This window comes from Lycorma delicatula, chromosome 8 (genome assembly GCF_047948215.1).
Source record: "Lycorma delicatula isolate Av1 chromosome 8, ASM4794821v1, whole genome shotgun sequence".
NCBI lineage: Eukaryota > Metazoa > Arthropoda > Insecta > Hemiptera > Fulgoridae > Lycorma > Lycorma delicatula.
The window spans coordinates 44125157-44151278 of NC_134462.1; the positions used below are offsets into that span (position 1 = coordinate 44125157).

General features: G+C 29.6%; 1 protein-coding gene across 1 annotated transcript in view; it reads left to right on the forward strand.

Moving 5' to 3' along the window:
• Positions 1-26122, forward strand: part of HBS1 (translation elongation factor EF-1alpha (GTPase) HBS1) — a 126157-nt gene that overhangs the window by 11544 nt on the left and 88491 nt on the right. Inside the window, exons 2-4 of the mRNA XM_075373267.1 lie at positions 10802-10870; positions 16525-16854; positions 23816-23863. Of these exons, the coding sequence (XP_075229382.1) occupies positions 10802-10870; positions 16525-16854; positions 23816-23863 (447 nt within the window). The remainder of the gene's footprint in view (positions 1-10801; positions 10871-16524; positions 16855-23815; positions 23864-26122) is intronic.

Sequence of the window (26122 nt, forward strand, 5' to 3'; positions counted from 1 at the left end):
TTTTTTATAATCCTGTATCACAATATTACTTAGTATAGATAATTGAAATGAAGCAAAGAATAATCAGATATATTGGTTTTTATCTGGTTGCCATTCTCAAAGGTCAATGTTCCTTCAGCTTTTTGCTTTCCCTGTTAAATTATCATTTGATCTTCTCCTGGTTGTCATTTTCAGGTCTTCAATTGCCTTATTCCATAAAATGTTTTATCTTCTTGTGCATTTATTACATTCCCATCTAAGGTTGTCATAAAATGAATAGTAATACGTTTTTTCTTGATGTTCTTGTTCTCAGATTCACTGATAGGTGCTAAACTCACGTATACCCTTTTTATATTTCACAGTGTATTAAGATTAAGTCTTTTTACAGAAAAATATTCCACCATCTTTGAAATTTATCCTTGTAACATACCTTACCACCTGAAGTGTAATTTAGTTGCGTTTATCATGAACTGTTTTGTCACCTGATATTCTTCCTGGTCAGATTGATTAAAATTTAGGTGATTTTTGCCTAATGATATTTTTTTGATTGGCAGCTTGAAAAATGTTCTTAAAGTACTATGGACACTGTTCTGCTTCCATCATGTGTCCTTATGTAAAATCAACTGTTCAATTGTAAAATAATAACTTATAGAAAGATTATTTAAGTCAGTTGCCAAAGTTTTTTCCTGTTATGATACTATGTTATGATACTTATGTACTGATCTACATTTTGAAATCAAAATAATGCTTTTAAAATTGTTATTGTTTATCACGTAATCTACCATATGTTATATGAATTCATTGTCAATACACCTGTATTATCTTCTTACCGCACATGCAGATTTACATCATTGTCAAAGTTTATGTATTGTAAGGTTGTGAACTTGCAATTTTTGTCTATAATAGATTCATAATGCCATACCGAATCGGAAGGTCATAACCCTTCGCAAATCCTGTGTTAGAGTTAATTCTTGGAACTATTCTTGGCGATTTTTTTGATATTATTTTCCTGACAAGTATAACTAGAATAGCTGCTGTATTAAAGAAAAAAGTTTGATTATCATGTCAAAAATAGGATATTGGGGTTTTCTCTGCTCGAGCAGCATCTTTCTTCTTCCAATGTTTGTTATATTTTTATTCAACAGTAGACCCAGTCTAAATTAAATTACATTAAAATGTAAATAAAAATTATAAATGTGTTTATTATTTTCTTTTGTTCAGTTACTTAAGCTAAGTACAGTTACACTTTGTATGCACAAAAATGTTCATCTCTTTTATTATTATTTTATAAAAATTTGGTTTTTTACTTCGTATTATTAAAATACAAATAAATAATCAAAATTTATACATTACCCCTTTATGATGTAACAGTGTTTCATGATCAAATGTGTATAAAGACCGTTTAAAGGAATTGGTTTTTGTTAAATAGAAGATGATTATTATTTATTACTCTACATTTTATACTTTTCTGGGTTGAAGTTAATGGTTCTGTTAAAAGTGGAAATTTGTTTTTGTTGTATATTGTACTTATGCTATGTCGCATTAGAAAGATTTATTTTCATAATTGACGTGTAATGTATTATAATAGGCATCTAGTTATAGTGACTGGAACATTAACATATTGAATCTAATAAAATCTAATGTAAAGGATCAGTTATTTGACATTAGCCATTAATCGTATTACATTTTTTTTATATTCAAAAAAGCTTAGTACATCATGTTCAGATTTCCCCAAATATTTACATAATATTCTCTCACAGATCAAAATAAATAAGCTACAGTACATAATGTGCAGAACATTGTAACAAGAAAATTTAAGTATATAATTGTAAAATAGAACATTTTGGAACCTTTAGAAAAATAACCATCCACAGTATATTATCCAAAGAAAGGTCAAGAAATTTAATGTTCTGATTCATCAGTTACTTGATTATCTTCATCATAGTTACTGCTGTGTTTATCTACTTGTTATTAAATAATATGGTATGTTTTATCTTTATTTGTGATAAAATCCTTATCATCTAACCTCTAAACCAATGTATTAATCTCTGTATGCATGCTTTTAATTCTAGGCCATGGATTATTTTAATATGATTATGTAACTGTTACATCACCTGAGTAAAGAAGGATGCTATTATCAAGAAGACTTATCTACTAGCTTAGCTATTCATTAGATAATAAATAGGAGTTCCAGAATTGAGCCTTGGAAAATGTCTGTTTTGCAATAGAACAATTTTTTACTCCTTGTATTTCTTCTGATGCCAACATTATACATTGTCTTTTCCAAAATTAATTGAATCAAAAGCCTTTATAAGATCAACACAGATATAACAATCTACTTTCAAGATTATTGAGAATATTTGTGAGGGAACTGGAAATAGCTGTTTGTATAAATTTTGCCTTACAGGAAACCATGTTGCTAGTCGTGTAATATTGAATGCTTTAAAAAAATTACTGTAACTTAATTTTTCAGTTATTTTTTAAAAACCTGAAAATAGATGTGGATCAATAATTTTGTACATCAACATCTGTCTCCTTTTTTATAAATAGATATATCGCAGTTTTAGATCAACAGGGAAAATGACCTTCATTGAAAAGTATACTTATGATTTGTTTATGATGGCCGAATGGAATCTATGATTTTTAATAAGTGGATAATATAAGCAGTACATTTTTGTTAGATTTTAGTTTTGTTACTGTATTACTAATTTTATCATAAAGAGTTAAGAAAAATTCTTTATCTTATCTTTGTTAAGCAATTTACTTTTCTGACATGTTTATTATTAGCTTTTAATTATAAAATGATGAACGCAAATAATGTTTCTAAAATTATCAGTATTTTTTTCTAAATAGTTTGTAATATTGCAATATTGTCATGTTTAATAGTTACAATAACCGTCGTATTATTAATTTAATTTGTTTCCTCATTAATTATTTTTCATAACCTTTCGGAAAAGATTTCCTGCTTTATCTCTGGAATTTTTAATATGATTGCTTTCTTTTATAATGATTTGTCTGTAAGTATTTTTACATACTTTTGATAATCTCTACGCCGTTCATTCCTTTGTCTTTTCTGGATTGCTTCAGGAATTCAAAAGAATTTGGTATACAAAAAATGGTAGGAACATACAAAAGGACTGGGTTTTGTATTATTTAAGGAAATAAATGAATATTATTCAAAATTATTTTAATAAAAATTTTAGATATTTACAACACAAAGCTGATACACAAATGACTTCATTATAGGTGGATAGAAATATTATGGTAAAAATTTTGCAGAAATAATTCCAACTCTATTGGGCTTCTTAAAAATGTTTAAATAAAACTTTAAAAAAATTATTTTAAAACTCATTTTTTGTGCATATAATTTTTTTATATATAAATGTACTAGTCGGTCGGAGCTTGCTTCGCTTGCCCAACTACCTAGCCAGGGGTGGTGACCCCTGACATGTTCATTATCCTCAAGGTTGTGAGAATATTAGATATTCATTAAAGAAAAAAGAATTAGTTATTTTACTTTGTCGTTATAACAGAAATATAATGAAGTAAAAGGATTAATTTTGTTCTTTTTAAGAATATCTTTAATTCACTCCCAAGGGGGCTAGGACCTTGATCTATAGCTTAGAACCTTCCCTGCATAACACGATTGTATCCTGAGAATTAAAAAGCAGTCTGTTGGTTCTAGCATGATGCTTTGCAACAATCAAACAAACTTCTTTCAAATTGTTATGTAATATATGATTACATAAATATAATTTTTACCTTTATTTGTTAAATTTTCCTGCTCATATTTAATTAATCTATTTTGTATTTAATGATCTAAGTTAAAAAATGAAAAAGATTTAATTATATTCTAATAAAACATTTGTTAAAAAGGAATTTTATTTTGTTAATATTTTTATTACAAATAATTCCAATTTTTTTGTATAGTGATATAATAATAGTTTATAATGATAGAACAAATAATATTTTCCATGTTATTGTAATAAAAGCTATGCAAAACTTTGTTGGCATGTGTAATATATTAAAATCAATATATACAGTCCTTAATTTAAGCTGTAGGTTTGATGGTGCTGCTCTTTCTCTATTTTGTCATTTTTATTGGTACTAATACTTTTTTATTGTTTTAATTTTTTTTGTTGAAAATACCTCAAGTAATATTTATAAACCTTGTATTTATCTTCATTGTTTATTATAAATAAATCTCATTGCAATTATTCTTATACCATGTTCATAGCATTTTTGTTTGTATTATTCATAGTCAAAATGTTTTTTTAAGGATTTGAATTATTAGCAACAGTATCTGCTTTACAAAAGTAAACTTCTGGGCATGATGATTAGATATATCAATAAATTATTACCTATTTATATAGGGGTTCAACATATTCAATTAAATCCACTCATTTAATTTTAATAGAGCTTCTGTTAGAACAAAAATATCTTGATCCTGTACTCACAGACTGATGATAAACTTATTAGGTTATTGCCACTATAAAAATAATGATTAATGTACTTTAAACATTACTAAATATTTAAATTACTGAAATGAGCACTAACACCTAGTTGCTTGCCAGTAATTCACATGCTTGGAAGATTAGTCTGTTTATTTTTGTTATACTAGTATTTCAGAAACGTGCAGGCCAAATAATCTGGTTAGTATAATTATGTGTTGATTATTTAAATTAATTATCTTCCAAAAATCCTTCTGTTGAATAATTTATAATTTTATGAAATTCTTTTAATTCTGTTAACTTGATTCACCTTCCGCTGTATAAAATTACCCAATATTTGTATATTTCAATTTATCTATCATAATATATATGCATTTTACTTTTACTTACATTTATCATTTTGTTCTATTAGGTGTGTAAAATCTTAATGTTTTGTGACGTTTACAAAGCAAGTTATTCAGTCAGTAGTTTGATACAGTATTAATAACTTAATAATATTTATCATAATTTACAACTGGAATTAATAATTTATTTTTTTATCTGATGTTATAATTTACAGTATACAAAATTAATTTAATTTCAAAATTACCTTAAGTTTTTTAACTTTTAATCATTTATTTAATAGTAGGGGTTATTGAGCCCAGACTCAACCAGGTAGTAACCATCACTTCAAGCTTGTAAACTGATGGCATGTATTACTATATGCATCTGAACTTCATTTGCTGTAATCGCTCATTACATCTTTTTTTTTTATTGTAGTTGTTTATGTTTGTACTTGAAGATTTATCTTAGAGACTTACAAAATTTATTTCTTAATTCAGAAAATTTGATTGTATTACTTAACAGTGGTTTTGAAACAATTTTAGTTATGAAATATCCCATTGTAATAAAAAAAATTGCAGTCCAAAAAAATTTAATTGGAGGGGATTTTGTTAGATGGGTGCTGCTGTAAAGGTATGTACTGATTGTTTATACATTCTGTTTGTTCTTTGGGTTTGGTAGTGGTTTTATTTTTATTAAAAAGTTACTAGTTTCTGGTTTCTGTTTGATTTTTTATGATTCTAAAAATGGGTAGTTGTATACATGCTTTATTTCTTTTTTCAAATGAACTTAGTTGTTATTGTAGTTAGTTGCAGTTATAAAGCTTGTAAACATTTTTAAAGAATCCTCTGTAACCTGCAAGAAATTGTTTAATTGTCAGCTCAGAAGTTCTTAAGTTATGAACAAAAATATAATTAAGTTATAGTAAAAAGAAAAATATTTCAATCAACATGGTAGGAGTGACAGCAGTCACTGTCATTTTTTTTTTATTCTTATAAATAACAGATTATCTAACATTTAAAATTTAACTGTAATGAAATTTCTTGTTACTGTTTCTGTTACTCTCTTATTTACTCAGATAAGACTGATGTAAATTTCAGAGAATAATTGTTTTCTTATGAGGATATTACCTATATCAAAAAAATAATTTGAAATTTTATACATTTTTGTATTATAGCCAAGTAACCGTAAATCCATTATGAAAACACAAATTGTAATATAAATAATATTACATATTTCTTTTTTTTTTTTAATTAGGTTAATTACTGAAAATAATTTATTTGTTGTCTATAAATGTTGTAAATTTTTGATTTTGAGGATTGTGTTCATTTTTGAGGTCTGGTAGATAATGGGTAATAATTTAGCCACATTGTTTATTTTCATTTATGGTTTTTCTATAGTTCTCTAATTCAAACCAAAAGATTTTAACTGATTCCATAACATTTTTATATAATATGTTTCAATAATATTAATGCCAATCATGAATCATTTGTAATATTGTAATTTTTAAAAATAATAGATACACAAATACAAAAATTAAATATGGTATTATACGATCACTGTCAGTTGAAATTTAGTAACGCATTAGTTTGCAGATGATAAACTCTTAAAATTGTATACTGTGCCGTTTGTCATAGTAATGATATATATAAATTCAACTTATTCATTGGGTGTTTTTTTAATTCTTGAAAATAGATTTCAACTTGCTGGAGTGTATATTAATAATCTTTGTGTGATTTATACAAATTACGTCTGAAGTTAGGTGTACTTGAGATAAACATTTACTTACGATTATGTCATTGATAACTTCTACTGAATTTAATATGTTTTGTCAAAGGTTTTCACGTGTTATTGATAACTTTCTAATGTTGATAACATTTTTTAAATACTTCAACTCAAAAGAATGGTAAAAAAAATTATTCCCTATTAATAATAATATTATTTGAGCACATAGTTATACAATTTTAATTATATATTTATTACCATTCTCTTTTTCAAATCAAAGAAAGAAAATTTTAAAAGTAATTAAAGCAGTTAAGCAACCCATTAAACTAAACCTTTAAGCAGTTAAAATAAAAGTGTAAAATGGTATCATAATTATTTATTTAAGAATTTAGTATGGGTGTTAATATTTGCTTAGATCTGAGCTACACTTTTCCTCTTTTTAAAATCCTGTTAGTTTTTTTTTTCCAATTCTTAATCATTGTACAGTATTATAATTTTACATCAACATTTTAAAAAAAATTAACAATCTAAAATAAAGGCATTATCTCTCTTGAATTAATAAAAATTTTTCATTGAACAATAGTTTTAACTATTTTCTTAGTCTCACAGTTTTTCAGAATGCTGCAGGATCAGTAGTGCAAGAAAAGGACAACAATAAGTACTTCCATTTTGTTTAAAGGTTTGTGCAACCCTTTAGGTTTTAATAATGACCTATTACCTGTAATAAATGTCAATAGTTATTTAGTCATCTTATAACTGGGTTGTGTACACTTAACTATTTCTATTTTCTGCTGTTTGATCTTTTTACGTACTACATTTTTTTTATCATCTATATTTTTGGTTCTTATCATCATTCTACGAAGTTAGTTAATTCACTACGAAGCTAGTATAAAAATGAAGGTGATTTTATAAATTGAGAAAATGAATAGTACAACCTCCAGAAATTTTAGCATTGAGGAATCAAATATTCTTTGATGTCCTAAACAATGTGATTTGATTTTTATTTGCAAATGTATGACAAAAGGTTTTGCAGGGCCAAAAACAGGAACATTTCCCAAGTAGATGATTATATTGCTCAATTTTTAAAATATGTTTGATCTAAAATGCAAAGTAACAATACAAATTTTCAGTTCAGAAAATTTGTAAAAAAGGGAGGGGTTTTCCCTTAGACTGAAAACTTCAATCTGACAGAAACTTCTTATGGATTTTAAATATAAGCTCATCCAGTTTCAACAACATATTATGTGTTTGAACTTCTTACAAAACACACATTTGAATTTAAGAATATTGGAAATGTGGATGAAATCCCCCTTTTTTTTATATGCCTTTTAATTATACAGTAACTTCAAAGGATGAAGAAGTTAAAAAGTTAGTACGGGACAAAAAACGTGTCATTGTAATGATATGTATTACAGAAGACGCCCAGAAATTACCATCATTTTTAATATTAAATTGGAAAACAATAGCAAAAATGAGAAATTACATAATGATGTAATAGTGCATGTCCATAAGAGTGATTGGATGATTTCCATAATTATGGAAAACTGGGTAATGGATAAATTCTTTGTGAACTTGAGTTTAGGAACTCTCCAAAAACCTAAAAGCATGCCTGTAATGGAAAGGATATTTAGCAGATTGTGTGAAAAATAAATTAAAGAAAGAAAATTGTAATTTGGTGATAATCCGTGCAGTAACCAGCCACTAAATGTCTATTATAAAATCTTTTGAAGATTACATAAGAAAAAAATACAAAAACTAGTTGCATTCAGCAAACCATACTAACTGCTTTCAGAAAAATAAAAAAGTCAAGTTCTTTAACAATAACGGAATGGGTTTCTACCGCTTGGGATAAAATTTCAAACCCACCAGGTCAGTCTAGTGGTGAACGCGTCTTCCCAAATCAGCTTATTTGGAAGTCGAGAGTTCCAGTATTCCAAGTCCTAGCAAAGACAGTTACTTTTATACAGATTTGATACTAGATCGTGGATACTGGTGTTCTTTGGTGGTTGGGTTTTAATTAATCACACATCTCAGGAATGGTTGAATTGAGACTATACATGACTGTACAGTTATAAACTTCATCCTCTAAAGTAATACGTGAATGGTAATTCCCAGAGGCTAAACAGAAAAAGAAAGTGATAAAATCCCTAATGAAGTAATATCTCTCCTTTAAAAAGTGCAGCATCACAAATGCCATGGATGGAACAGAAAATGACCTAATATGGGAAAACAATTATGTTGGCACTGCTTCCAGAGAGTAGTAATACTAAAAGTGAGTGTTCATCTGATTATAATTAATATTTATTCAATTTAAATTATCTGTATGGAATTATTTTATATATTGAAACTTTTTATTTTGTTAGTTATCAGTTAATCAAATTATCAATTTTTTTTTATACAATCCTTTGAAGTAATTTTTTTTTTAATAATAAATCTTATTTTTATTAACTTTTCTGCAGCAGAACCTTTTAAAAATTCCCGGGATTTTCACAGACTATTTTGCTTTCATTAGACTATTACCCATTTAACAAAGCTATTGTACATCAAACATAAAAAACATGATTTGTGTGCCCGGTTTGTTGTTTTTCACCTTAGAGTTCTCAAAGACTACTACAGATAACATTCTGGGACCTATTTTATTCAATTTTTCAGATAAAAAACCATAAATTACTAATATTGCCCATTAATTAGTAAGGTAGGTATAGTATAGTATAGGTATATAGTTTTGTTTCTTGAATATAATTTTAGTTACTAAATCTAATACATTACAATTATTAAAGAAATAATTTGTTCATTAGTTTTTAAATATTTAGTCTAATTTTGTAAAATTAATTTTTATAATTGTACTACTATTATAAGTATTATAAAACTAATAATATCTTTAGTTGTTACATGAAATTGGTTATTACATTAACCACTTAATAATGTAATAATACTCTTTAGTATATCTGTAGACAGACTTAGGTCTGACGGATGACCATGTAAGTTTTAAATTGTAAATAAAAAATAAATAAATAAATAATTAACATACTAAAAATTTCATTATGACCTCATTTCATTGTTATACCTCAAATCCATGCAAAATCTTTCACTAGCCATAACTTGCAGTTGAAGCATTTTAGAAAATATGTTTATATAAACGTTTTTGATTTTCACAAGTAGAATAGGTTATAATAGTCCTAGGAGAACTTTGTGATACACCTGCATATATATATATATTTTTTTTTATAATCAATTCTTTTTAGAATCATGTTCTTCTGTGCTAATATACAAAATTATAATATCTGTTCAACCTAAAGAACAATAAATAAAGTAGGATGATACCTTGTTTTACCATATGGGCAAAAATGTTGTTGCAAATTTCTCACATCAGTTTCAATACACTTTTTTTTTTCCAAAATGTTCCCATCAAATTACATATTACACAAATATTATAAAATAATCTCCTCTCTCTCTCTCTCTCTCTCTCTCTCTCTCTCTCTCTCTCTCTCTCTCTCTCTCTCTCTCTCTCTCTCCGTCTCTCTCTCTCTCTCTCTCTCTCTCTCTCTCTCTCTCTCTCTCTCTCTCTCTCTCTCTGTCTGTCTGTCTCCGTCTCTCTCTCTCTCTCTCTCTCTCCGTCTCTCTCTCGCTCTCCGTCTCTCTCTCTCTCTGTCTCAAAAACAAAACAATTTGGTTAAGTATTTTAATTTATTTTTTACACATTTGACTAGTTGGCCTTGTGTTAATTTAAATGATTCTAATGAAAATTGAAGGATAAACCTATTTATTGTCAATTAAAGCCCGTGATATATGGTAACTAATAAATTGAAGGTTTGCCACTTTTATGTTGTAAAAAGTTTTTTTTTATTTTTTATTTACTCACTCAGGATGGACTTGTACTAAGAAAATTGAGTAAATGTGAAACCAAATGAAATTTACCAAAACTTTCAATGAAAATTTTTTTCTTGGAAGGAATTGACTAGAGGTGTTTGAGATCGTGTGGGGGAGAAGGTAACTAAAATAAGTTGGACACATTAAAAAAGTAATGATCCAGGGAGCAACAAGAGAACATAAATAACATTGTAATGCAGTACATACCAGTAAAGTGAAGTGCTCTTAATAAGACACTATCAGTTCCTTTATAATGTATCAAAGAGCAAAATTTTAATCTTATGGAGGGGTTTTGCAGCTTTAAAAAAAGAAGAGATTGTCAGAGCAATTCCATTTACAAATACATTTTTCTTGCTACTTTTATTTTTTTCCATATGTTAATAAAGTAATAGCTAATGAACCATATATCACTGTGTTAACCAATCTGTATTAAAAGTCATATCTTTCTTTTTCAGAATATGATAGCTATGAGGATGTATATGGTCATTCAGTCGAAGATGACTACAGTATGTCACCTAGTGAAGGTAAACTGTTTTAAATTATCCTGTTGTATTAAATGATTAACTTGTTGCAAATAATTTTTTTTTTTGTGAGTAAACATCGCATATTTTTTTCTTTCTCAAATTTCAGTCCTGTGGTTTTATTTTAGGTTATTTAACTGAATTTTAATTTTGAATCTGCATCTGAATTTGATTTGCCTGTATTATGATGATATTATCCAAGTACAGTAGGCTCTAGATAATCCAACACATATCGGGCAGCCCTAGTGTCAGATTACTGGAATTACCCTAAATTTCAATGGAATAACAAACAGAAAACATTATTTACTTTCATATGCATTTATTCGTTTGAAAAATTGATGTAATTTTTTAAGAAAATAATAATACAACTAACTAGTTACCAGAAAGATACTGGTTAATAGACTTTTTTTTTGCTTTAATGGATAGTTTAAAATTATTTTCTCAATCGGTAGCCGCCACTTCGTTTTCTTCGGTCCACTTGATACACACATTAAATTCACTTAAAGCACTTTGATGATTTATGATTCTACTCTATGGTGATAGTATAACATTTTCACTGTCATCATTGTCTTTGTCCTTATCCAGCATATCAATTATCTCCTGATTAGTCATCAGCTTATAATTCTCATCTTCGATTCCAGTCAACTATTCATTTACGTCGTCCAGACTGCACAGTTGGGCTAGTGATTCCCTAATGTTGTTTATTTCAGAATCAGGACTGAATTCACTATTTTAGAATGTCGTCGACATTTGTTCATTTTCCAATGGTTTTTTGCACTTTTCATATAAATGTAATAGAGGATGAGTTGGCCACACATTTTTCCAAGAGCACTCTATTGTTTTAGCAGGAATCATTTCCCATGCTTGTGAGAAATCAAACCCGTCTTTAAAATTTATTTCTTTTAAACATTGTAAAATAGGCATATTTTTCGATTTACTCATTACACTATACAATACTCTTTTTGTAGTTTGTTTTAACAATGTGGATTACATTTTGATCCATCGACTGATTGATAGCTATAACATTTGGTGGCAGAAATAAGACATGGATAAACCCATCTTTACTTTCTTAGTATTCCTCATTTGAGTGCCCCATACAGTTGTCTAAAGTAACAATGCTTTTTCTTGTAACTGTCTAAGGAATCTTTTTACTGATATGAACTGCTGCTCATTAAAACATTCAAAAATACTTCCCTTGTTATCCACACTCGGCTTTGATTTTTGTAAAAGCCCTAGGATTTTTGGACTTGCCTATAACAAGCAATTCAAGTTTATGGTACCACTCACATTTGAACAAGACATAAACGTAATTCTATTTTTCAATATTTTGAGACCTGGAGCACTCTTTTCAGTACAATGGACAATTTTTTTTTTCAGTAGCAGCCTTCAAAAAATCCATTCTCATCAGCATTATAAATCTGGTCAGGACCAAGGCCCAACTCTTGGACTGTCTTTATAAGTTTTTCTTTATGTGGCTGACGGCAGTAAAATCACAAGAAAGTTTCTCACCCGTGGTCGTTAGTAAACAGATTCCATAGCACTTGAATTTGTCAAACCACCTGCCACTTGCACAGAAAACTTCTTTCTTAATCTTTTCTTTTTAGAAAAGCTTAGCTTTTTCGTTGGTGATTTCATCAGAAACAAGAGTATGTTTGGAACATTCCTGGATAAAGCAAGCATGAAGTGCGTCTATCATTAATAGGAATGTGACAGATTGTAATGTTTTTCTATTTTTACTTGATTTTTTAGCAAGTCATAATTTGTTGCACATCCAATTCCATACTGTGAAGCTACAGCACCAATTTTTTTTGCTTTTGTCAATTCTTTTAAACATTTTTCCTTTTTGAAATAAACATAGCGTGATGTACTTATTTTTGTGGTTCTGACATCTTCAAGACTAAAAACAACAAAGTTCAGATTCTGTTAAGATACAGAAAACTGGACACTTTAAGATAAGAAAAAGTAGATACGTTAAAACAAATATGATAACTAAACACAGCACGTGATCATGCGATACTGATGTAGTAAAATACTGTAAGAAGTTTGCCTTAAACTGCCAGGGTCTACAGACAGCATATGTCTGTCAACTCCGGTACTGTACAAGTCACCACCCAGCGACAGTACGTGCTCAACTGCACAACTGCAGACACAGCTAAACACAACGGTGAGATAATAAGAAGTATTGTACTGTAATTTATTAGAATATTCCACATAACCATGCCCGTGTTCTCTCTCTATGTTTTGTCAGTTGTGATGACGTGCCTAAAAGTCTGCTTAAGTTTATCCTACCTAATTCATGTTGCCTTTTTAAACAAAGCGTTTTTGTTCCTTAATATATTTTTTTTTGTCTTCAGTCATTTGACTGGTTTGATCCAACTCTCCAAGATTCCCTGTCTAGTGCCACTCATTTCATTTCGGTATACCCCCTACATCCTACATCCCTAACAATCTGTATTTCGTATTCCAAACATTGCCTGCCTGCACAATTTTTCCTATCTACCTCCCCTCCAATATCAAAGCGACTACTCCAGGATGCCAATATGTAACCTGTAAGTCTTCTGTCCCTTCTCTTAACTATATTTTTCCAAAAGTTTCTTTCTTCATCAATTTGCCTTAACACCTCTTCATTTGTCACTTTATCCACCCATCTGATTTTTAATATTCTCCTATAGCACCATATTTCAAAAGCTTCTAATTTTTTTTCTTCTCAGGTACTCCATTTTTCCAAGTTTCAATTCCATATAAAGCTACACCTCAAACATATACTTACAAAAATGTTTTCCTCACGTTTAAATTAATTTTTGATGTAAGCAAATTATATTTCTGACTGAAAGCTCATTTTGGTTGTGCTATTTGCTATTTTATATGTCGTCCCTGCTTTGTCCATCTTCAGTAATTCTACTTCACAAATAACAGAATTCTTCTACCTCCATAATCTTTTCTATCCCTATTTTTATATTAAGTGGTCCATCTACATTATTTCTACTACATAGCATTGCTTTCATTTTGTTCTTGTTTATTTTCATGTGGTAGTTTTTGCATAAAACTTCATCCATGTCATTCATTGTTTCTTCTAAATCTCTTTTTACTTTCAGCTAGAATTACTATAGCATCAGCAAATTGTAGCATCTTTATCTTTTCACCTTGCACTGTTACTCCGGGGATAGGGAACATCCATGTCGTACTCCTTTTTTATTATGGCTTCTTTCTTATGCTCTTCAATTATTACTGTTGCAGTGTGATCCTGTAAATGTTAGCAATTGTTCTTCTATCTCTATACTTGAACCCTAAATTGTTTAAAATGCTGAACATTTTATTCCAGTCTATGTTATCAAATGTCTTTTCTAAGTCTATAAATGCCATGTATGTTGGTTTGCTTTTCTTTAATTTTCCTTCTACTATTAATCTGAATGCTAAAATTGCTTCCCTTGTGTCTATACTTTTCCTGAAACCAAATTTGTCTTCTTCTAGCACTTCTTCCACTCTCCTCTCAGTTCTTCTGTACAGAAGTCTAATTAAAATTTTTGATGCATGGCTAGTTAAGTTAATTGTTCTTTATTCTTCACATTAACCTGCTCCAACTTTCTATGGTATCATGACAGTAACACTCTTTTTGAAGTCTGACGGAACTTCTCCTTTTTTGTAAATATTACACACTAGTTTGTATAAATTTATCTATCGCTTCCTCACAGCACTGCACAGTAATTCTATAGGTAACCCATCTATCCTCCATATAATTCATTTCCTCTATATAACTCAATATATTCCACCCTCCTATCAACATTTTCTTTTGTATTATAAATTGGTGTACCATCTTTATTTAACTCATTACTAGATTTTAACTTATGTACTACAAAATTCTCCTTAACTTTCCTATATGCACCATCTATTTTACCAATAATCATTTCTCTTTCCACTCCTGAACACTTTTCTGTAATCCACTCTTCTTTCGCGAATTTTTAGTTGCTGTTTATATTATTTCTTATTTGTTAATAGTTCCTTTTACCTTCTTCATCACTAGCTTTCTTATACTTTCTACGTTCATCCATCAGCTGCAATATATCCTCTGACATCCAAGATTTTCTACCAGTTCTCTTTGTTCCGCCTAAGTTCACTTCTGCTGTTGTAACAATTTCCTTTTTAACATTCTCCCATTCTTTTTTTTATATTTTCTGCCTTATCTTTTTTACTCAAACCTCTTACAATGAATGCCCTTCTCAAAAATCTTCTTTACCTCCTCTTTCTCTAAATTCCACCAATTCATCTGACACCTTTTCTTCAGGGTTTTAAACCCCAATCTATATTTCATTACCATTAAATTATGGTTGCTTTCAATGTCTGCTCCTGGATATGTTTTGCAGTCAACGAGTTTATTTCTAAATCTTTGTTTAACCTTGATGTAGTCTGTCTGAAAGCTTAAAGTATCACCTCACTTTTTTCGTGTGTATATTCTAACATTATGATTTTAAAACTGGTTTTTGGCAATTTCTAAATTATACTTCATGCAAATCTCACTAAGTCTGCCCCCTCTTTCAGTCCTTTTGCCCAGCTCGTATTCACCCACAATATTACCTTCCTTGCCTTTTCTTATACTTGCATTCCAATCCCCAACTATTATTAAATTTTCATCCCCTTTTATGTGTTTAATTGCTTCATTAATTTCTTCATATACACACTACCTCATCATCATCATGGGCACTTGTAAGCATGTAGATGCTAACAGTTGTTGTTGGCTGAGGTTTTGATTTTATCCTTATTACAATGATTCTATCGCTAAGCTTTTTGAAATACTCTAATCTCTTTCCTGTTTTCGTGTTCGTTACGAAACCTACTCCTGCCTGCCCATCATTTAACGCAGAGTTAATTATTTTAAAATCACCTGACCAAAAGTCATTTACCTCTTTTCACCGAACCTCGCTGATTCCTACTATATCTTCATTTAACCTACCCATTTCCTTCTTTAAATTTTCTGACCTACCAACCTTTTCTAACATTCCACACTCTGACTCGTAAAATGTTATTTTTTAATTTTATGGTGTAACCCCTTCCTTAGTCCCCACCTGGAGATCTGAACGGGGGTCTAGTTTACCTCTGGAATATTTTACCAAGGAAGACACCTCAATATTTGTTACATGAAAATGCAGAGAGCTACATTTTCTTGGGAAAAAACAGCTGTAGTTTTTCATTGTTTTCAGCTGCACAGTACTCAGAAAATTGAGCGATGTTAATATGGCCATTTAAGTCCTTCTGACCTACATTCTTAACAACTACTGAAAGAGCTGCTACCCTCTTTCAAGAATCATTCCTTAGTCTAGCTTTTTAGTCTAGTTACCTCTTCGTTATGGTTGCTTCTTCGATCCAGCTACTCTATGTCATTGAGCACTCAAGCCCCCTCACCTTCAGCAAGGTCTCATGATTCATAGAGGGAGCCTTAATGTATATATATATTGTACTTAATAAAACTGATTTGTATAATATTTAGTCCTTTTGTCAATTTCAGCCAGTAACATAAATTACATTATTTTATTAATTTGGATTGCATAAGTTGTTGTAACCTAAACTCAGACTTTCCATCCTAGTGATTCGTGTGATTAGGTACATTATAGAATTAAAAATATAAACTCAAAAGTTAATTAAAATTATTACTTTGATTTCAGCTGCATTCATGTATGATCGCAGCAGTAGACAACCAGCACAAATATCAGCATTTCTGACATCCGATAATATAGCAGAAGAAGATGAATCAAGTCCAGGTTTCAATGATGGTGCTAGTGAACCTGACCGACGTGATTCACAGTCATCCATCAGGCAGCATCTAAGTGATATTGATGAAGCACGCCTTCGATCTTGTCTTGATGAAGTCAGAAATGTTATTGGTGACTTATATACTGAAAATGTCCTTGTTGATACTATTTTAAGAGCAGAATTTGATGTTACTCGAACTGTTGATGAATTATTAAGTTCTCCTCAAAAGCCGAAGAAAGAAGGTAAGGAAACCTAATTGAGTATTTTTCATGGTGTCAGTAGGTACATTTTTATTTCTAAATGTGCTTATTTTTTTTATTCATGTAATAATATTTGTCCCTTTAAATATATCCCTTTGTTAAGGGTAGTGTAGTTAGATAAATGATCACAATTATACATATTGAAAGCAATGATTATGTTACAAACATTATATTAGTTATAATTTTTTTTATTTTAATCTACACTGTGATTAAATATTATCTCTACCAAGTTTGCTTTTGCAACAGAAAGTGTCATTCACCACATCGGTTTTTTGAAAATTTATATGATTTTGGTTACATACATTCCTCTTCTACAGTTATTATCTAAAATATTTAAATATTTTATATGTTCAAAATTAAACAACTCATCTGATAGTGAAAACTGTTTACAAAGAAAAATAATTGAATACTGCCTCTTATCTTCATGATAATCAATTTTTAAAAAGTAGAAATAAGACATCTTTTTAGAAGTGTGGTCCAGTAATTATTTTGGGAAAGCCAACAAACAGTTCAAACTCTCTATGTTAAATGAACATGACAAAGTTATGTAGGTTTAATTTTTTTTTATGTTTCTGACATTTTTTCCATTATTTATCCCAATCATTATTACAAAAAAAAAGCAGTTATATGTTAGGAAAAAAAGATTAATTAAAAATGTTTAAATACCTGATGATTCAAAAAGACTTCACAACATTAAAAGTACATAAAAATTTATTGAAAAAATTTTACAGATTAGATTAAGAATCTAGAATCATATCATAGAAAAACACATCATGTTTGTCAACCAACATTCACTTTGGTTCAGTATGGCTTCCATTTTTAATGTGACATACATCCCACTTGAAGTCAATTTCAATCCAGACTGTAGCCAGAAAGTTGGGCTTTATCTATACACTTGTGGTGTTAAATCAAAGTCTTAGCTTAACAAGATCAGCAGGCAAAGATTGTGCATAACCCAATCCTTAATGAAATCCTCGCAGAAAAACTCATAACAGAATTAAATCTGGGGAGTGAGGTGGCTGTACAATTGGACCTTCCACAACCAGTCCACCAACCTGGGAATCTAGTATCAAGAAAATCTCAGACTTTTATTTGGTGCTCTGTCTTGCTGATAATAATGGTGTCCATCTTGGTCATCATTGACTGACTAATTGAGGAATTAAAAACAGGTTCAGATAAATAAAATTTATGGTAGCCTCGTGGAAAACAAACAGTCTGTGTTTACTAAGGCACAAAAACATTAACCTTAGGGCTATCACAAATTTGCTGCAAAGTTTCATGAGGGTTTTCGCTACCCCATATTTGGCAGTTATGGAAGTTTATTTTGCCACTGATGTGAAACATTGACTTGCACTAAAAATTACATCATTTCCACTCAAACTGCAGCAATTTATTCATTATCTGTAATGTGTTGAACCATAGTTAGTTTTATTGGTGATAGGAAGTACTATTGACACAGTATGCCCACTTAGCCACTAGTTTAGAGCATTTTTTTGGATTGGGGGTACGATGTTGAAAAAATTTATGCAAATATTCATATTTTTTAATTGCTAACAAATGTAAAATTGCTTAAGAAAAATATGTAATTGCCTAAATATTAAATGTTGTAATTGCCTAAGAAAATATTACATAATTAAGTGAAATCTCAAGATACTGAGGGTCTACAGCCTCACCCCACTGACCTTTTGATTTTAAAATTTAATGACATCAGTGCTCGTTATATAGAAGTAATTTAACCAAGTTTGATCAAAGTCGGTCGAGTAGGTCTAGAAATATAAGGTGACTTAGAGGCCAACACCGAATAACACATATATACAAACATTAACTTCTGGAAAATTTCCATGCAGTTTTTTGGGTTCCTTAGGTGGCAGAACATCAAGATCCAGTGAAAACTACATATGTCCAAATTGGACAGACCGATTACAATACTTTCCCTTCTAGAGCTATAGCTCTGCTACAGCACTATCTAGACAGGAAAGTAAAGTTTTTTTCTTGTATTTCTGAAATTGTAAATAGTGATTTTAACTAATTTTGGGGTGTTGAATATAAAACTGTTTATATTTGTGTAATATGTCATGTTTTTTTAGATACATATGATTTAGACACATAATTTATTTACCAATAAATATATTATCACTGTAAAATCAATATTTAAAAAAAAATTGTTATTATCTGTGTATTTATTTGAATCATCAAATCATCAATTTGGTTAAATTAACTAAATTTTTATTTATGCAACACAGATAAATTGAAATACATTAATGTAATTTTAAAATAACAGTTTCTAAAAGTCTAAGTCATGTTACTTTAAAATAACGGTTTTTAAAAGTTTAAATCATTGGAATTGCCTTAAGTTTAATTTCTGAAATATATTGACAAACATTTTTGCTTGTATAATGTTTGATCAGTTTCTCTAATAATTTTCATCTTTTATGTTGCCTAAAACCACCAACATCTTTGAATTACTTCCATGCCGCTAGTTCACATTCACTAAGTTTATCATCAAAAGTTGAGTCCTTAAGCAGTTCATCGATTTGCGAACTAATAAATATACCCTCCTTCAGCTTATCAACACTTAAGAAAACTTACTTTTAAATGATTTAATCCTGAGCCATCATTTTCTAGTGTCTTTATAAGTTTATCATGAATCTGAGTTTTATGTGAAGTGGCGGCAATATGATTTTACAACTTTCACTTAATGATAAATGCTTTACATTTTTTTCATCTGCCACAACGGTCAGTTCCTTACTTGGTAATGATTTTTTGTATCAAAACCATCCCAAAGACAAAGAACACATCAGTATTTTGTAAAACAAGCAGTAACACAACAACTTTCAGATTACTGCAGACTTGCCGTATATGCTATGTATATTTTATTGCTTCTAATATTGATGCCATAATTTCATACATTTCTTTCATGTCGATTGTATGAACTAATGGAATGGATGGCTGTTTCTTAACATTATGCAATAAAACTGCTTTCATACTAATTTTAGAAGAGTCAGTAAAAAGACACTATTCTTCAGGAATATGCTGAATTCCAAGCAATTTCATCAGGCCATTGACATCAGTACAAACGCACAATGAATTTTTCATAGTAAAATAAGTTGAAAGAGTTCTATTTTGTTCTCAGTGTTGTAACTTTTTTTTTCTGCTAAAAGTACCCACTGTTGCAGTCTAGACCCCAGAAGTTCAGCTTGCTGCTTTGATAACTTTAAATCATGAACTAAATCATTAAGTTCATGTTGTTAAATTAAATGAGGAGATTTCTTATCAGATACAAGAAGAAATTATTCAACATCCCTTTACATCATCTGCTTCATTTCAGATTGTTCTTATAGCAATATCAGATTAGATGGTGGTACAGGTACAGGTAACTCCTCTCCATATGGTACTAGCTTTAGAGATGAGAATACATCTGCATATTTTACGAACTTTCTATTTTTAAATGAAAATTCAAATATATTTTATCTTGTAAAAGTAGCAATTGGTGAAGTGGTCCTTGGCATGGCTCATTGTTTCCCCTTCAACCATTCAGTTAGTTACTAAGGACGATATGCAAATAATATGAGTGCCCAGATCTTTATTTTGATCCCTGTGTGCACAATTACAATATAATTTATAAGCAAACTGTTTTATCAATTCAGAAATAGTCTTTCTTTGAGATTTGGGTGTAAATTTACCATAGACATAACAAAAATTGTGTGGATGATTTGAACATCCACAAACTTTTGCATAAGCCATGTTGTAGCAAATAAAAACAAGAAAAATCACTTTTTGTATTATAAAGAATTGATGAAAATATAGCAAAACACGAGTAACTATGTGAAACACAACATACAGTATAGACAAGTGAAGCTAGACTGAATAAATTTAAGTTCTGCAGTAGGCAACAGCAGATGTTTGTATGATGTCTTCATACAGACATTTTGTACATGTCTAATTCTTATGATAGTGTATATATATTTTTTTTTTTTTTCATTATTAAGCACATATGTATATTGATTGTTTAAAAGTAAAAATACAGAAACTATTTTAATTGTAATTGATAGTTGATCAAAATGAGTTTATTATAAAAAAATATTTACAATTTACGTAAAATTTTTACATGGTAAGAGAATTTCAATAGCATATTTGAAACAGCATGCAAATTACTGAGAAAAGTTGTTTAACATGGTAGATACAAATTTTGTGTTGGCTAGTGAATTATTCAAAAGGTACTTTGTGGAACAATGAATGTTACAGTTCTGGATGGAGTAAAATTAAAGTAAGCTTGTCATTTGATATGTAAGATTTGTCTTGCTTACCTTTATTATAGTCTTATTGCAGCTGGCTTTTTTTCTTTTAGTTCAGGAGCTAATGTACATTTTCATGTCTTAATTTATATCAGGCTGAAATTCACATCAAGCTGAACGAGGCTAATTCAGGCTGAGAAAAAAGTCTGCTGATGGTTTTTTTGTCTTTTTTGTCAATTGTTTGTTTAAAAAATTATCAGTTACTGAAAAATAAGTCTTAAACCATATAAAAGATTAGGTCATTGCCTGTGATCCTGAACCTACAAAAATGTGTGCATTACATGATTGCATGACAGCATTTTTACATATAACTTTTTTTTATACCTCGTACTAAATTAGATATTTAACAGAATTTTAGCTTGATTTAAATGAGTCATGAAAGACGGCACTAATTCCTGGAATATTTTTCCTAGTTATTACTTTTAAATTATATTTTTTCTTAGAAAACAAGTATATTACAGAACAAGTATTTTTAAGTATCTACCTAGAACTCTTTTTTTTCAGTCCTGTTTTCCAGAAACTTCTCCCAAAATGTAATTTTTGTTATATCAAATATATTACATGCCCAGCAAATAAGTATTTTTATTCAGCAAAGAAAGGGTTTGCCAGTTATATTGATGTAATCGTCTCTTGTTACAAGTCTTCTTCTCAATAGATATTTCTCAACAAATTCAAGACAACATGTTCTCAGTCCAACAGGTTGTATTATTCATGCATGATGAATTTGCCTGAATACATATGAATTTAATAAAACTAATGTGCAGGATTATAGAGTTCAAACATCTTTGTTCTGTTTTTCTGAGTTTTGTTTTGAATTTATAGGCAGAAAAAAATTTTTTTAAATGGAAATTTTTGATTCATGTATTATATTAATTTTATCAGTCCCCATATTCACCATTAAATCGTTTCTGCATCAAGTTAATTAAATAATTCAATTTTATGCAATCTCTCAGAAAAATAATATTTTTTTATTCTTTACATAAACTATATTTATATTAGCAATTCAAATTGCTTTTGAATTGCTTTCAAATTTGCCTTCATCAGCAAAATAAATAACTCTCAAGTAATATTTGACATACATCTGTTTCTCCTCATTATTTTAGATACAAGAGCATTTTTATCTTCTGTATCAGTGTGAAACTTTTGGATATTTTATAACCATCATGTATAGCAACAGTGCAGTAAATCTCCTCAAACTCTGTTCATCAGTATCAAGCTATTTTTGAAGTCTACATCTTTCTTTTCTTTTTTCTTTTCTTTTTTTTAATCGATTACCAGCACCACCACTTGTCCCTTAAATCTGTGGCTTTTTGAACAGATTTCTTTATTCATTTTTAATATACAGAATACTGGATTATTTCAACTTTCAAGATCATAGAAAACTGATGGTGACTTCTGGTGGCCAGATGTCCCTTACTGCATCAAGTATTTTTTGGAATGGGTTCTTGTCTCCTACCATATAATGCCGCATGAATTTTGTGAAGTAGGATTCCACTTGGGCCTGGCAGTCCCTCTGTACTTATTATTTGCCATTTCAGTTATCCCTCCCCAACAACCATTCAATGAATACAACACCTATGTGGCAACATTTATTGCAATATCATCCTGACCCCACAGAGGAAGCACCTGCCTTGTGACAATCTCAGTCATCATACTACCACCCCCTCTGTTCCTAGCCCTGATGGGCTTTACCAAAGGTCATCTTCTAAACCCTCAGTATCTGATTACATATTTCCGTCATCAGTACAGCCTCTATCAGAGTGACATAAATGCTTTTAGCAAAATTGGCAGCATATTTTTTACTTTGTAGCAAAAATTCAAACTATTTAAAACTTCAATATTTTATGGTTATAGTCAAGATATTTGTAAATCTGTTCTCCTACAAATCTTAAATTGACTAGCAATTTGGATTTGTCTACTTCCTTTTAGTGTCTATTAGTATCTGTTTAGCGAATAATGTTAAATCTTTGATAATAAATCGCCAAACATTTCGGAGAAATGTTTGTCAATTTTATACTCAGATCTAAATAAAGAAAATAAACTCTAGATATTCTACAATTGCTATAAAGTCTATTATTTGGAGCACAACTAAAAGTTGTACATTAGATTTAAAGTAACATTTTAAATGATATGAATACATCCCACTTCTACATGAACTAACTTTGTGAAATTTGTAGATCAAAATTATGCAAATCTTTGATGAATAAGTTAATTATTACAGAATAAAGTAACTGATGAAAAAAATCGTAAAATAGTTTAAAAAATTTATTTAAAAATGCTTCTGTTTCTTTTAAAAACAAAAACAAATAATAACTTAAAATTGCATTAACCAAAATATCATATAATATAATTTAAATATTCATGAACTTTAATATAATAAATTAAAATAATCTGTTTAAAACATGATGTTAAAAAAATATAACATGGTATTATTATCTGATGCAAAAATTTTACTTTCTAGCCATGAAATGATAGATCAATAAATGCATAAAAAATAATTTTGGATAATCATATTTTGGAAGTTCAGAAGCAGTGGCTAATTAATTTCTGTTCATTGTACAGGAGCATATATTAAGTTTATTTGATTTGAAACATTTATTATTTAAATGATTAAGGAAACACTGTATATTGTTTTTTCTTTCTTCTAGAATCTCCAAAGCCACAGCGGATAAAAATCCTGCAGAGGGAGAAACAAGGTGAGTCATTATTATTTTAATTATGATATTTATTTAGTATAAATAAATATTTTGATAAATAAAAAACAAAAGTTAATTTTATAATCAATTTTATTAAATCTAATGTTTATTTTTTATTAACTGAATTTAAATTTTATTTTCCTAATTCTTCTGCATAAAGTTACTTTTAATATTAATAACTGTGTTGTGTGTATATATGGTTAATTTTAAAATTGATGTTTAATAAAAATTCTCAGAAAATTTATTTCATGTAACTTAATCATGTATACTGTGATAATCTAGTTTTAATTTGTACATTTTCTAAAATCTAATCATGGGATGTTTAAATCTTACATTCTAGATATCTGCAATAGCTAAAGAATGGTTGATTTGATTGTACAGTAATTGGAAATATAGCTTTGATCAAGGATATTTTGAAAATGGTTAAATTATATTTCTTAGTTAATAGCTGTATTTCCAGCCCAATAAAAATAGGATTTCTGATTTTAATAAGTACTTTTCTCCACGAAAAAATGAGTTAATTGTTATGATCTTTAAATTTCACTTACTTTTTGCCTGACTTGAAATATTAGGTAAAAAATTCTGTTGGAATTCATGTAAGATATTGAATCTTTTGGAATGAATGAAGGGTTAACTGATTTTTTTTTTTATTGTAATTTAATGTTTTATTTTACTATTTAAAATAAGAGATTTATTTGTTTGACCATACTAGATCTTTTTACGTTGTAATTCTGTTAAATGAATATTTTTTTTCTTCCTTGTACAAAGTAAAGGAAATATTGTGATCACGAAAAATTTCAGATTTCAGTGGAAATATCCATTTTGATCATCCCTGAATCCATTTTAACTAGTTTTGACATGATGACTGTATGTACGTATGTATCTCACATTACTCAAAAACAATTAGCTGTAGGATGTTGAAATTTTGGATTTAGGACTGTTGTAAAATTTTGTCTTGCACCTCTCTCCTTTTAGTTCCACACATATAGCCAAGTAAAAAATTAATGTTTGGATCTTAGAAATATTTGTATTAATATTATTTGGAGACTGCACATCTGTTCAAATCACTCTCATTTTTTGTTTTTTTTTAATTGAAATATATTGATTTATTAATAATTATTAACCTCTAATGCCTCTATGAATCATGAGACCTTGCCGTTGGTGAGGGGGCTTGAGTGCTCACGGATACAGAGTAGCTGGACCGAAGGTGCAACCATATCGGAGAGGTATCTGTTGAGAACCAGATTAAGGAATGATTCCTGAAAGAGGGCAGCAGCTTTTTCAGTAGTTATTAGGGGCGTGAGTCAGAATGACTTAAACGGCCATATCAACATCACTCAGTCCCCTGAGTACTGCGCAGCTGAAAGCAATGGAAAACTACAGCTGCTTTTTTTCCAAGAAGATGTGGCTCTCTGCATTTTCATATAACAATGATGGAGGCGCCTTCCTTGGTAAAATATTCCGGAGGTAAACTAGGCCCCCGTTCGGATCTCCGGGTGGGGACTACTAAGGAAGGGGTCACCAGAAAATTAAAAAATAACATTCTACAAGTCGGAGCGTGGAATGTTAGAAGTTTAAAATAGGTTGGTAGGCTAGAAAATTTAAAAAGGAAATGGATAGGATAAATGTGGATGTAGTAGGAATTAGTGAGGTTCGGTGGGAAGAGGAAGGCGACTTTTGGTCAGGTGATTTTAGAATAATTAACTCAGCTTCAAATAATGGGCAGGCAGGAGTAGGTTTCATAATGAACAAGAAGATAGGGAAGAGAGTAAAGTATTTCAAAACGCATAGCGATAGAATCATTGTAATAAGGATAAAATCAAAACCTAAACCGACAACGATTGTTAATGTCTATATGCCTACAAGTGCCCATGATGATGATGAGGTAGAGTTTGTATACGAAGAGATTGATGAAGCAATTAAACACGTAAAAGGAGATGAAAATTTAATAATAGTTGGAGATTGGAATGCAAGCATTGGAAAAGGCAAGGAAGAAAATATAGTGGGTGAATACGGGCTGGGCAAAAGGAATGAAAGAGGGGACCGACTTATAGAGTTTTGCACAAAGTATAATTTAGTAATTGCCAACACCCAATTTAAGAATCATAATAGAAGAATATACACTTGGAAAAAGCCAGGCGATACTGCAAGGTTTCAGATAGATTATATCATAGTTAAGCAAAGATTTAGAAATCAACTCGTTGACTGCAAAACTTACCCTGGAGCAGACATTGATAGCGACCATAATTTGGTGATAAT